This window comes from Melospiza melodia, chromosome 5, assembly GCF_035770615.1.
Source record: "Melospiza melodia melodia isolate bMelMel2 chromosome 5, bMelMel2.pri, whole genome shotgun sequence".
In the NCBI taxonomy this organism is placed as follows: domain Eukaryota; kingdom Metazoa; phylum Chordata; class Aves; order Passeriformes; family Passerellidae; genus Melospiza; species Melospiza melodia.
In genome coordinates this window covers 28986261-29001423 of record NC_086198.1, presented here as the reverse complement: position 1 = coordinate 29001423, position 15163 = coordinate 28986261, and the positions used below count along the sequence as shown (strand labels likewise).

The 15163-nt window shown below is 38.9% G+C and overlaps 1 protein-coding gene across 1 annotated transcript in view; it reads left to right on the top strand.

Annotated features, from left to right (window-relative positions):
• SLC10A7 (solute carrier family 10 member 7) overlaps positions 1-15163 on the top strand; it is a 140193-nt gene that overhangs the window by 81938 nt on the left and 43092 nt on the right. The window contains exon 6 of the mRNA XM_063156742.1: positions 10259-10294. Within this exon, the coding sequence (XP_063012812.1) occupies positions 10259-10294 (36 nt within the window). The remainder of the gene's footprint in view (positions 1-10258; positions 10295-15163) is intronic.

Below are 15163 nucleotides of genomic sequence, written 5' to 3'. Positions count from 1 at the left end.
CCCTGACAAGCCCATGACACAGGCTACTGCTGTAGCTGTACATTTCTATTCATTATTGATGACTTGGGGCCAGGCAGCAGCACAGAACACAAGCAATATAGATTACCATACTGGGGGCTGGGTTTGGGGGTTTGTGTCTATGCATGGGCTTCTGTGCACTTGGGTTGGGTTTGGCCTTGGAAATACTCAGTGCTGAGTGGAAATCCTACCTGAGAATAACAGTGGGAACAGATTAAAGGAGCTTTGTCATACATTTTATTAAAATAATTTAGGGCACTTAGTCTAAAGATAAAAAAAGCAATGTATGAGTGAGCTTGCTCTCAAACTAATTGATAATAGCTTAACTTTCCAGCAGACTTGGGAATGATCTTGAAGGATTCTGGGGGATTTGGAGGGCATTTCTCACCTTACAGAGTGCAGGTAGCATGTTGGCTGATGAGACATTTTTTCTGGTAAACCAATGTAGTCTATCTAATTCATAGCAATAATTACAGACAAACCATGCTGTTGGTTTGATTTGGGGTGAGGGGGATAGTATCTCATTTCATGGATAATGCAGATAAAACCCATATTTTGGGGGAGTGGAGAATTATGCCAGCACTTTAGTGATAAGTTATAGGTGGTATTTCTGATTAGCATGTCACCAAGAGACCTTTGCAATGCTAGGGAAGTGTTTTACTACTACTGATGCATAATTAACCCATATGGGTTTTTATTGGAACAACATTCCTGCCCATTATATAAAGTTTTATTTTCTTGCACGTGTCAAGGGGGGTTTTTACAGTGTTTATACTTGCACTGTTTGAGGTCCTTGGCTTGAAGAAGAATGAAGGAGATCAGAGTTTATTTAAACATAGTGTTTATGTTAACAAAATGTGCTTTGTTGGTGGTGTCTTTATACAGAACCTGTTCTACTTGAACAGTTTTCAATTACATGAAAAGCTATAGAAAGAAATAAGAATCAATTTTGATAACAGCTTAAAACTGCTCATTTCTCTGGAATTTGCTATAGCTTTTCTCTCAGGTTTCTACAATCATTCCTTTATACTTCTGTTTTTTTGACACATCTGATCATCATGGCAGGAAAAGTGAAGGCACAGATTAGTTCATTCAAAATTTAATTGAGTGAAAGCTTATTATGTCAAAATAACTTTTTAAACATTGACTGGAATAAAATGATGTCTGTTAAAGGATGGTGAGACCCAGTCCCAAAGAATTATTGTCTTGTGAAGACCTTGCCTGTTGGAGCTGTGACTTGGGACTGTTTCAATTCTGTTTTACATGTAGAACCCTTTAAAGCAAGGCTGGAGCAGAGCATAAAAACTGCATTCTTTTCCTTTGGGAAGGAGAGGCAAGAAGCCTTCCAGTGGAAGAGTGGCACTTAGCTACTCCAAAAAGCAGTGTCACTCAGAGCAGAATGTTTATTTAGTGTCTTCCTTCCATTTCTGTGGCTCTGGTTGCTTTTGTTGGGACTTAGTACTCTTCAATGTGTCTCAAACTACAGAATCAACTCTCTGGCAAATTGAACAATACAATAACTTCTGTTTTATGAGGAGATTGTTTTCCCTGGAAGGTCCCACAGCACCATCTAGTGCCATCCTCTCCTAGTGCCACATGGCTTTGTGGGAATAGAGGTGCTTAGGCTGGCATGCTTTGCTGGGAATGGCTTCTTAGTAATTGAAATTAAGATTTGCCTGTGACTTGGCATAGATCCAAATATAAGTCTGTTTCTTCAAGAAAACACACTTAAAAATTTGTTCGAAATTACCTTTTCTTGTGAAACATGTTTGTTACTTCTACTACATTTTTATTTTCACTGTACAAAACAAAGGAGAAATAGTGGTGCATCCTTAACGTTGCCCTAATATACTTTGCAATTAAAGTACACCCCAACACATGTAATTAGGTTTATTATGTCCTTGTTATATCTTAAACTCTTTTTCAAGGAAGGACTGTGCTTACAGCTACAGATACCCTAATCCTACAAGCTCTGTGCCTTTCCTCCTCAGTCCTACTGAGGTCATGCTCATATGGTGAGGAGCCTGCTTGCAGTTGTAGAAATTACAGGATTACAGTGTCCAAGTGATTTTTGCAAAGACAAGGGGATCACTCTGACAAGAGTAAGGATGTGGATGATTGAAAAGTTCCTTTCTCACTTTTGTCTCCTCTAACCAAGGTTTACTTAATGCCAGTGTACAAACCCCTATCCTGACATACAGAACCTTAGTGATCTTGTTCTTTGCTGACATCCCCTGTGAAATTTATTTGAATAGGAACAGACAATGATTTAATCATCTGGAATTAGGAAAAATATTTGCATAGGATGAAATTTTAAAAGGCTCCATTGAGGTGGAAATAAAGGAGAGCAATAAATTCTTGAGGCCAGAAGTGTTGGTCAGCAAAAGCAACTGAAGAGGAAATGGGAAGAGGAAAATGTAGCTCCAGCAGGCTCGACAGAATCCTTGAACTCACTGAAAATAGTAACCAGACAGCTGGGTTAAATGCATTGCACAAGAGAGAGGCAGGAAAAAATTGCAGGAGGTGTTACAAGTGTGGGGGATATGGCTTGATCCTGTTCCAGAAACGTGAGCAAAAGCCCCACTGGATCTCCTTGGTCACACACAGAGCTGTGGAGCTGCTGCAGGGAGGTTGCAGCACTTGCAAAGTGTGGCCAGAAGCAGCACCTGGGATCCCACCTGTTGTAGAAACTACTCCACACCCTGCCAGCCAGCTCCCCCTCACTGATGGTTTCAGGCCATTTGATGGAAGTGTTCATTTCCACCTCTGATGAGACTTGTGCTGTATTTTGTGCAGCATTCCAGATATTTCTCCTGTATCACCTGCAAAGCTCCGAGAAGTTTTCCTGGTTGGTTCAAAACTTCAGGATCCTTACTGCTGTGTTCTGAACTATTCTGTGGCTGTGTAAGAAACACATTTCTAATGTGTTTGAGATGCCCTCTGCTGGGAAAGCCAGGCAAACTGGGCTTATCATCTTTAGTTTTACCTTCTAAAATACTCTTTTCTTATTCTTGGCTTATCACTCAATCTGATATCAGAAACTCCCCCCCTCAGCCTTAATGAAAAAAAAAATGCTATTTCCTTTTTGGATTTATTCTTTACACTTCATCTGTGACAAGTGTGGTGGTGTTACTGCTGGTAGTTCAGATCATGGCATTTCTTGTTTCTCTGATCTGTTTTGTTGAAAGAACTGAACTCTGGCTGCTCACATTCCTTTTGATTCCATTTTTTCACACTTGTAAAATATGTAGGCAAGAGAAACATCTGCAAATAGTAATTATTAATAAATACTGGAAATGCTTGTGATTTCTACTGTTATCTGATGCCGGTAAGGTTTTTAATATCACCTCATCATTCTTTTTTTTTTTCAAATTAATGTCAATTCCCACAACTGGGGGCACTAGTTTAATACAACAGAACAAAGGTGGTACAATGTCTGGAACAACTCACAAAGTCCTCTGAATAATCTCAGAGTTGTTATGAAATCTGGTTTATTTTGCCCCCACTGATAAATCAAAAGCCATTTTGACATAGTGCTTCTAATTTCACAGTTTTGTTATTAAAATCTAATTTTGGCCTAATTGGATGAGTTTCAGCTATTGCTGCAGTGTTTATTTCTAATTATAGTTGAATTAGGGTTACATAGAATTGTATTTTCAATTTTGTATTGTAGTTTATAACCTTCATAGGGTACAATATTTATCATTTTACCACAAATGTGTAAACTTCATATTCCATATTCTTTTCAATATCTTTTCAGATTTTCCTCTTATTTATTATGGGGATAATGGGTGTGTTAAGCATCCCAAAAAGCTTCAGTTCATAAGCCTTTGTTCTCCCCAGCTTTCAAAATAGTAATTTCATATAGAACAAGACAAAGAGCTTAATTACATATTTTATTTTGAATAATTGCAGTTGTATAAGCCTTCTCAGAACCAACAATGTCATTAGAGTAGCTGACAGAAGAGGGATGTATAGTAGAAGTTTTACACTGGAAATTATTTCGAAACTAATTGAATTGAAAACAAAAATTATCTGACACCAGGAGCTTCTGTGATGTCCATGGGGGAGCAACACAGGGACACAAGTTGCATCTTGGGGAAATTACTGAAATTACAGGAATATGAGAAAGCTGTACTTTAATCTGAGATTGCAAGAGATAAATTCATATGTTTATGTCATTTACATGGGGACAAAGTTAGAAACAGGGGGCAAACATGTTTTATTGTGAAAATCAATTCCAACATCTCAACAGAAATTTATCGTCTCTGCTGACATCTTAAATAAGTCAAATGAACAGCATAGCTTGTATAACCAGCATAGCCATGCTAACACAAATATTAAAAGCTATTTAAAGAACCCATAAAAAGATAGTCTCTCAAGGAGGTTCCTGCAGCCACTGGATTCAGATACTAAGGCACTGAAATGTTTTTGGAATTATTTCAGTTACAAACTTGAAATCTTCATCCTCAAATGACTTAGTACCTAAAAACTGAGATATGTAAAATTCACAGTTGCCTCTGCAGCTGTTACCAGGCCCTTTTCTGTTATGCCACTTCTGCATCCAGTGCCTGCTTGTGGTTTCACAAGAACTTGCCTGGTCCCAGCCTGACTTTCAGTGAGTTTTGCCCTTCTGGTTTGGAACCAAGTGTATATATTTAGCATAGGCTTTTTTCCTTGCTTTGTGGTGTCTGTCAAGAGACTCTGCACAGTTCTAAAGCTGTGTGGGGACAGGTGGAAAAAGGGAGAAGAATTGCTGAGGATTTTGGTGTGTGAAAGCCATTTTTTAGCAGATGGTATCATTCTGTATATGATATCTAAAGCTCAGATTACTGTAAAGCTGTAGGACATGGGAGTTCACTTTTAATCAGTTTGAGATGATGAATAATGTGGTATCACAGGTAATAAACAGTGTATTTACTCAGGGGTGGTGCTGTGAAGTGGAACTGTGGAGCTGTGACCAGTCTGAGGGGTGAGGGTAGTGGGAGTCTTGTGCTCCTTGATTTGAATAGACTGGGAGTTGGCTCTGAGTGCTGCTGTGCTCTTTGCAATTTCTATCGTGTTAGTGAAAACACTGAACATCAGCTTTTCCATCCTTATAAGTGCCCACTTTCTTTCTTTTGTGATTCTTTTTTTGTCCAATATCTGTATTCTGTCAGAACTTTGGTATTAGCTGTCCTGTTGCTCAGAAATATGCCTAATTCAGACCTAGAAGCACTTTTCTAGAGGCAAGGTTCTCTTTTTAAAATATAAAACATTATAAAGTTGTCTGCAAACTTGTAAAAAAATAAAGGAAAAACATTTGAAAACACACTTCTACACACAAAATCAAGGGGGAAAAAAAGACATAAGAAATAGAAATAACACATACTTTGACATAAATTTTCACTGTCATTGTAACCATAAAAACTATAGTTTTATGTTTGGAAGTTTTTTTTTATTTGTTTGTTGGGTAGTGAGGTGGCGTGTGCAGGCTGGGGTTTTTTGATGTTATTAACTCAATATTCTGTCCAACTGAGCTCATCTTTATTTTGATTGATTTTGTTTTTTTCTAAAAGCGTCAGCAACTCTTGAAATAAATACTTAAATTTGAGAAATACTGCTGTACACAGAAGAAGACTGAGTTTCATTTCTCATTTATGCTTGTCTTCTGATGAAATTATCCAGTGCTCATAAGCTTTTCTCTCACACCTTACCCCATCAGTGGCATAGAAATGCTGCCCTGTAAGTTTTTATGTAACCTTGCTTACACTTCTTCTTTTGTGTCCTGCTCTGATGGAGCATTCAGGAACCTCTGTAGCATTAAGCAGAAGTAGGAAATAGATTTCAGAAAATACACAGTAGTTCAGAGCTTTGATACAAACTCCATTTTTCCTTTCCAGCCTTGGTTCTTTAGGCAAATCAGACATGACTTTGGTTAAGGCTTTTCTCAAAGCAGTTGCCACATGTGTGTCGTACTGATGACCTGTAAGAATGATGAAAAATTGCATGGGAAATTTGTGGCTAAAGGAAACCAAGGAAAGTTCACATGTATTTCATGCCTCATTACAATAATCCCTACTTGTCTTCTACCATGTGTCCCTCTGGATCTGTGCCCACCTCCCTCTTCCTATTTGCATAATTTCATTCTTAATGATTTGCCACCATAGTTTCAAATTCATTAGGTGTCTTTTCTTCCCTGTCTGATTTGGCAGCCAATTCCATGTACTGATTTTATATATTCTTCTGGAGGATAAACACCTCTTAATGCCTGCTCTACAGCAATGCTGTACTGGATGAAACCTATAGAAAACCTCTTAGCAACTTTATGTAATCAAAGCAAATAGCAATTAAATGGATCTCCAAGTACATCCTTGCTGTTTACCTGTATGTTATGTACATGCTTGCACACACAACCTGTGTTTAAACTCTCTGGAATAAAATCCATTTCATGATCTTTACTGTGGGGAGATGTTTCCAAGTATCTGACTCTTCAGACTCCTATGTTGTATCAGTGTCTCATGTCAGGCTGAGATTTTTTTCCTGCCCTTTCCACTAAAATCATTGAAATATATTCAGTCAGTCTTTCACATCAGAGGTGTAAATGGATTTCTTGAAAGTTTTTCTGCAGATAGCAAACAGCAGTCACTTTACAACTTTGACTCCATTGTGGGCAGCAGTTGGGAAGCCTAACACTCCACCCGAACTTTGAAGATGCTAAAACTGTGTAATGACCTTGCATTCTCAAGGGCAGATGCTCAGCTTTTGCTGAAGTGCTAATCTACAATCTGTTTATCTCCATACACTATGTATTTGACAGCACTTGCCTGGAAAGCAAGGCAGGGAAAAGCGTTGTCAAATTTAGTTCCATTTTCCTCTCTGATGATCTCGGTGTCCAATGGACTTAGAAATGGTCATCTTTATTTTGATTTCCTTTGTGCTTCTCAGCCAGTTGCAATCTTAGAAAACAGCTACAGTGTCAGTGTCAGAATATTCTCATCTTTGTGAAATCTCTGCTGGAGAATGAGCTGGGCTCTGGAGTAACTCTTTGCTTCCACATTTTCTTTATTCTTAGTGAATCGGACTTTGGGCTTTACCTTCAAAATGTAAATTGTCTCCTGTATTTTCTGCCAGTAGGCTTTAGACTCAAAGTGCTCTGTTTATTATTCTTTAGTGGATATGAATTGAGATGCATCACATAATGCTCAGGAGCACATTGAGGAGCATGTTCCTAATGAAGAGGTAATGTGTCAAAGCAGGGTGCTGTGGGCAGGGAAAGGTAATGCCCTTTGTTAGACACACACCATGGTCAGGTAAGCCCTTCTTCATATCTGGGGCAGGAACCTGAAGAGGAGGGCTCCAGCTCATAAAAGCACATCAGTGTTTCCAGGTTAACCTATAGATGGGCTTTACATCCCCAAAGTCTGCTCTTCAGCAGCTCCATCAGTTGGTTGGGTAACAGAGGTTCCCTCCCTGAATAAATCCTGCTTTGCTTGCCCCTGTAAACCATCAGCCACCCCAGCACTACTGACTAAAGGAAAAAACCCCTTTGGTTTTAATGTAAACCCTGTGGTTTTTCAAACTGGCACTCTTTATCAAAATAAAACATTAACATCAAATTACTCTGATTCAGCAACAGCATCTATTTTTTAATATGAACTCGTCTGTTCTGTCAGGTAATTGTTTAGCTTCCCAGGGAATCGTGTGTGTGTTGCAAATGGAAAAGTTCAACCTTGTAAATCCTTTCTGTGGTGAGGCAACAGGAAACCCACTTCTGATTATTAAGATCACCAGGTTAAATAGCAAAATTTAATAACAAATTGCTAAAATTGACCTTTTGAATGCTAGATTTGCAGCATGCTCATTCAGGAATCTCTTTATGATGTATAGGAGGATTCTCTTGCTCTCCACTTACAGAATTACAATAAGTGTTACTGTCACAGAAGTGCAGTTTCCTTTTGTGGCTTTGAATTAGCAGTGGCTGTTGCCCAGTGTTAATATCAGCAAGCTTCTGAAGTAATTCAATAGCAAGTCACAGCTCCCATCCCAAGGAGGAAGGACACAATCTTGATTTATCAACAAGATAGAGAGAAAGGTTGGTTTGGTTTGGTGTGGTTTTTTACCTTTAGCTTTTTTTTGGTAACTTATAAAACCTCACTGAGGCATGAAGCACGTAAGAAGTAGCTAATGGTGCTGAATCAATGAGTTTGTTCAGGTTCAGAGGAGAGCTGGCTGTGCTCTCAAGCTGGCACTGTGCTCTCCTCCCTGCACTCGGTGCTCAGGAGGAGTACAGGATGCTTTCAGATCACTTCCTGCTCCATCCATGCTCCTCCTCACTTGTGCAAAAGCCTGGAGGTGGAACCCTGCTGCAGTGATGTCCTGCCATCCCAAAATCAGGGGAGGCTGAGGGAACACTCAGGCACTCGGTGATGTCTGGTAGCATTTGAGGTGTGCAGCGTGGCTGTCAATGGGGAAAGGGGGAGAAGGGCAAGGTCTGGCTCATGTGGCGTGTACATATATATATATATATATATATATATAGGTATGTATGTATATGTATGTGAGTACAGCAGCCACCCTTAAAAGCTGGGCTTTGGTCCCTGATGTTGTCCCTGCATTACACAGATCTTGCAGTCAGCTCTTCCTCACAGATTCTGCTCTATGCAAGTGTCAGTTCAGCCCTTGATGCCTCCTCCCTTCCCCAACTTTTGTTTCTTCCTCTCCAGCTGCTGTACTTGAACACCTATATTTCTTCATATCTGTTATCTGCAGTTTGGTCTAAACCTCCTGTAAATTGCGAGTGACTCCCTGAAGCAATTCTTCCTGCTTCTACTTCTCTTTTCAGTCTTTTATGATCTATCTCAATTGTGACATTTGCAAAAATTATTATGGATATCTGGGCTGTGGGGCAGTCAGAAATGGCATATATTATTTATTTTGAAATATGTTTTTAAATTCTGCAGAGGCTTCAAGTTGCACAGCTTAACTGTTGCCTCCTTGATCCTTCCTGTCTGCTATAATTTGTGGCATTTATTTGTTGCATTTTGTTTTAGGAATGCAATAGGAACTCTCTGTGGCTGATAGTGTCTCTGAATCTGTGATTCTTTGTGGATCCAGAAAACAAATACAAAACTAATTGTTTCAGGCTTTTCTTTGTATTTTCTTCCAAGAGATTGAAGTAAAGCCATGTTACTCAAGGTTAAGTGAAAAATAGGGGACAGCTGGGTTTTTTGTTCAGTTGTTTTTCACTTGTAGCTAAATAAAACATAAAATGAGCACCCTCTCAGATAAATGTTTTGAACCTTTGTCCAATTTTTAAAAAAAAATAAAGTTTGTGAATAGCTGAAAAGCCAGCTGTTCTTGTGACCTATCTGGATGAAGAATAGTCCTGGCCTAGAGAAGTTCTGAACCAGGTCTATGAATTAGCATGCATTAAATGATGGAATCATTTTATTGAGCAATAATAAAATATTGAAGTCAGATGGAAGGATGATGGGGAATTGCTGTTTGCAGCTATGAAAGTGATGCATGTCATGTTAACTCCCAACCCAAACAACTCATTCTAAGATTTGCTTTCATGAAACTTAAAATCCTCTATTTTGTCCAATCATCAGCTTTAAACCTGTTCCTTGTCAGTGAAGACAACAAATCTTTTTGCTTGCATCTGCCTGGGGGATGTGGAAAGCTGAGGTGGTCCTGTGTGATTAAATTAGATGAAAGACTTGCCTTCTACCAGTGAGACATGAAGTCTAATCAAGTGAAATGAGTTTTGAGATCTCAGCTCATTTCCTTGGGGAATATCTGCTTACATTACACAGTCACGACACCTAATTCATCACAGTTGAGGCAGCTTCTGCTCAGAAGAGGACCTGGGACTGGGTGCCAGGGGACTTGATCAAGTCTTTCCCTAAAGAAGAGCTGCTTAGTGAAGTTAAGATACAGCATGCTGAGGGGAGAGCTTTAATATTTTTTTAAATAAATTATCTATATTCTGTATATCAGACTATATATCTGTATATTTTAGAACAGAGGGACTTAGATGCAAAAAGGTAAAAAAAGGTACGTGGTACTGAGTGTAGTAGTTTATAAAATGATTGCTGCATGAATGTTAAATAACATGCTCAGTGAAGAGCAAAGTTGAGTTTGTTACTTAATTTCTATGATGTTAAATGATGTTTGTGTATTTCCATGTACTAAGCTAAGAAAGTAAAGATTTTTCTGCCTCCTTGACTAACAGACTGTTTTTGTTTGTTTCTTCCAGGGCATTGTTATAACTCCACTTCTGCTTTTGCTTTTTGTAAGTATCATGATATTAATATATCTTTTACTGGGTAATCTTGCACCTATTAGGCATTATGTTTAAGATCTAAGTTTAGATGGTTTTCACAATGCATCAATAATGAAGCAGATTTTTCTGGTCAATATTTGAAATGAGCTGCCTCCCAGGACAGCCATCAAAATGTATCATAGTGTATGCAAACACCACCTACGCTTCATTCTGAGACGACCAAAAGATGTTGCTCTTACGGAAGTGTAAAATCATGTGCTGTTAGTCAGGCTGGGTTAAATACAAACACTTGCCAGGTAAGGAGATTACTCGGTTGGGAAAGCTCTTGGAGAGCTTTCACTTGCAGGAGCTGGGCAGGATTGCCCTGATCTGAAGTGGATGAGAAGAACTGGAAAAGCACTACTCAGATAAACAGAGCCTTCCTTTTGGGCAACCAAGCCCATGGGTATCTTTGTGGGACAGACAAGACAGATTACTGGAGCCCCTGTGCATCCCTAAATGGAATGCTGCTTCCTTCCTGTTAGTTCAATTGTCACCCTTCAGTGAGGCCTTGCGTCCTGGTAGCTCATGGTAGAGAGAAAGGGAGGAGACCAAGCTCTACCTTCATGTTTTATAAAGGCAGGGGCTTTAGCATATAATGGAGAGGCCTTTGCAGGTGGATGGTGGTGTTTGGTAAATCCCTGGTCACATAGGAAGTCTTGCTGCTTGAGGATTTGCTGGCACAGCTGGTGTGGTGCAAGCTGCTGAGAGCTGGGGCTTTGTGAAGAGTATGGAATATAGGCTGAAGCACTTCCAGGCTTTCAAGGAAGACATACATTTTCTTTTGTGTTTGTCTTACTGATGGCTTTGTATGTCAGTCAGCACACTGGAAAGGGGGGGAAGTTGGTCTGAAGCAATTTGTAAGTGGCATGCAAGGGGTGCACTGTTTATAGCAAGGATGCTTAAGCAACATATGGGCTATATACAAATATAGCTGTATAAACTGGGATAAAGAGTACTGTGAGAGTGGCTGTAACATCAGCTACTGCCACACAATAACTGTGTGGGAGGAGTTTTATTTTACTAGAACAAATTGTAATTCACTCTTGTAGCTGTGTTTACACACAAACTGCTTTGACCATATTCTATATATTGATACACACCAGCAAATCTTTCTCAGTACACCTGGGAGCATAGACTTACTGTAGGTTGAAAAAGATAATTTTCCTTTAAAAAAAGACAGGTGTTTTGTTATTCTTGCACTGAATATGTTGATTTCAGGATGGTCTGCCTCACTGTTTTCCAATCCTCTTCTCTCTTATCTGTCGAAAGATTTTCTTCCACAGGCATTCATTCAGAGACCTGTGCCCTTGTTTCTAAGTGAAACTTCAGCTCTTTTTCCTTTTGCTCACTGGCAGCTTTCCCTGTGCTTTACCTCACTGAGTTTGGGGCAGTGAATAACAAAAGGGATATTTTATGCAGAAACTGAGATGTTAAGGAAAGATCTGTATATATTTTCTTTTCTTTGGTGTCGTTATAGGCAGATAACAAGATATTCTGCCCCGTAAATTGCAGTTTTCACTATTACTTCTCAGAGGAGGTGGTAAAACTTCATATGTATGGGAACAGGAAGGCAAATCATATCTCTGTTCTTTCTACCAGCCCTGGAAACATTTGTATGAGAAGTGTGTAAAATTCACATTAATTATTAGGTGGTTTGTGACATGACTTGGACTTGTTCTTCTTGAGGCAGATACACACATGAATTGCTTTGTCATCAGAGTGATAAACAAACTAGTCTGGGGATGAGGGGAGTTACAAGAACTGTGGGTTTTTGTCACAGAGCCCAAAACTTGAGGACTTCTCTTGTGCTACATAAATATTTAACACTTGTTGAGGTCTTTGTTGAGGGTTTCACAGATGAAGAGCAGTATTCTGGTCAGCCCTGCAGCACACCTTGCTAAGATGAGGTCTGCCTTCTCTGAAGGTTCAGTTTATCCTATGATAGGTATTTAGGACAGCTGAATGTGCACAACCCAAGTTCCCGTGTCCTGTGGCAGTCTGTAGTTTGGACTGCTGAAACCCTTTTTTTTTCATGTGAACCCCTCTAGTTTTCCTCTGAGTTTCCTTGATGCATCTGGCCTGGTGAGCACATAGTGGATTCAAGCACAGACTTCACATGTTTCTGTGTGCTTGCTTACAGCCTGGAGCTCCATCATTTCATGTGGGACTGTGGAGTGAGAAACATGGACTAGACAAGTTCTGGTTTCCTTCTCTGAACCATTCAGCAGTTTAGCAATGCTATTTAGCCTTAATGCTTAATTAATACAGGATAGAATTTTCAACTTTCAAAATAAGTCTTCCATTTACCTCTACAATAACTGAGCTGAGCTACTGAATGCTATTCATGGGCCTTTCAAGTCTGCATCATCAATGAATTTTGGTTCCTGAATCTGGTACTCTTGAGCATTAACTCTTCCACTGAGTTGTGCTATGATTGTCTGAATGTTCATATTTGTTATTCTCCCTGTGTACAGTGCATAAAATACCTTTAGTGCTGCCAGAAATAAAATACATTGTTGTCTATTAGCTTGTTTTTGTTATATAGCTTAACCTGAGGTAGCAGTTATTGTTTATATTTTGCCCTGTGTGCACCAGAGAATATAATGTTCTGAGCTGTCTTTTTGTTCATAATTACCCAGTAATGTAAATATAAATTGTCTAAACAACATTGATAAAGGCATGTTGAAGCTGTAATACATAATGCATTTAATGCAAATAATTTATCATCTTAAGTGAATGGTGTTGAAGAGGAGGTCAGTTACATTTCTGAAAAGTATATATCTGCTATGAAACTTCTGGTGTAAAGCTTACTCAAAATTAACATTCTAAGAGGTTCAGATTAATTTAATGAAGGCCTAATTACTGGACTGTATGAGGATGCTTAGCTAAACTTTATAAAGAATATCTTTGTCACAGATACCTCTGATTAACATTTTGCCTGATAAGAAGCTGTTGAATCTCTCTTCCCAGATATGTTAATCAGCAATACCATCATCCTCATGTTAACCCTTGTTATTAACAGTTAGTATGCCATATTCCCAGCAAAGATGTTACAAATGGCCAGTGTCCATAAACTGTATATAACTGGAGCTCATGTATGGGGTGAGCAGAACCAGAGCAAGTTAAATCAGTGTCAGGTTAGCATGAGGTGATGCTGTTTGATATTTCTTTGCAGCATTCTCCAATGCTTCTTTAGCCATGATTAGGAGGCTGTGTACCAAAGCATTCAGAGAGTGAGGCTGTCCATCCCCCTCTTGTCACTTTGCACACTTGGAGAGTAACAGATCCATCATGAACATTTTTAAAGCAGAAAAATAAGTTTTGTTTTCTCCAAGGTTAGTTATCAAAGTAGCAGAAATCTTAAGTGTGTGAATCTATGTACTTCTATTGAAAGCCATCAAAAAATGTTAGAGATAAGTCAGTATTTTACATTTTTATATACTTCACATTCTTCAGAAGCATGCCTGCAATGCAAGTAATGTGGAGTGTTAAAGACCCAATAGGAAATTCATATGCATTTTAAAGATACACTTGACTGTCAAACATGGCTCCCCCATTAGTTCCTTTGCCAATAAAACTGCCAGGACATTTGTGTCAAAACAGGATCTTTCCAAGGCTTTATCAGCTTGCTCCTGTTCTTAATTCCTGAATTTTTATTTTTCTGTTGGTGTTGTAGTGGTGATGTCAAAAGCACTAGAAATTAGCACTGCTGAAATAATTCAGGAGTGGACAAGTGAAGGAAATTTGGTGCAAGCAGTACAGAGAAAAGTGAAATAAATAAAGTGAAATTAGAAGGTGATTTAAATGCTGAAGAGCTTTCACTTGTATTCACAATCTTTAAATTAAACTATGGGTCCAAAAGTTGTTGATACTTCTTAGATTTTTTTACCAAGTCTACTCCAATCCCATTAATTCAGATAAATCTGTTTATTGAAAGGAGCTGTCAGTACTTTTTTGTTTTTAAACAGAACTTCTACACACTATGCCTTGTTTTTCTTCTCAAGCACTTGGTAAATGAGAGTTGATACCAGTCAAATGAATCGTTAAATATGCAAATATCTTAGTAGCTGGAAAGCCTTGGAAGTTGATAAGGAAGTTGCGGCTAATGGATTTCACTGGTATGTGACAAAAGGCTGATTACAGTGGGATGGGAAGGGAGGGGGAGCAGCACAGTGCATTAGCTATTAACAGATCAGCTCATTCATGTGGAAGATTTAAAGTGCATCATTATTTCTACCTGGTTATTTACCTCACTGTTTCCTTTCTTTTTTAATCATTGGGAAACAAAATTCTCTGATCTGATCCAAACTCTTTACAATTAACTAGAGCTTTTCAATGACTGCTGTGAAATATTTACTTAATCATTTTATTGCTTTTTTCACATGCACCTTTTATGGGTTTGCTATTTAAATAGGAACGAGTAACAGAGAATAATAGGGACCCTCCTTGTTCCTGACTCACACACAAAGGTTTTTCTAGGTGCTTTTCTAGGTGTTATTGCTCTTGAGATTTTCATCTCTGTAAAAGTAGGGGACCCTTTCTAGTGCACAGCCTGCTCCAACATGGGCAGAAGTTAAGCACACATCTTTAACAGGGTCATAGAACCAGGCTACCAGGAGAATCCCCTCCTGACTCACCCAATCCGCCTCTTTTCCATGCTGTGCAATTCACCTCAGAGCTGAGCATGATCCAACCTAAAAATAAGGATTTTTGCTCTCCCTCCACCCTTGCAGTGCTAGAAACTTGTGTCTCTGATGAATGTAAACTGATTTCCAGTAAGTACTGGTTAAAGATGTGTAATTCATTTGTCTTTGTTGCTAGTGTTATACATCTGAA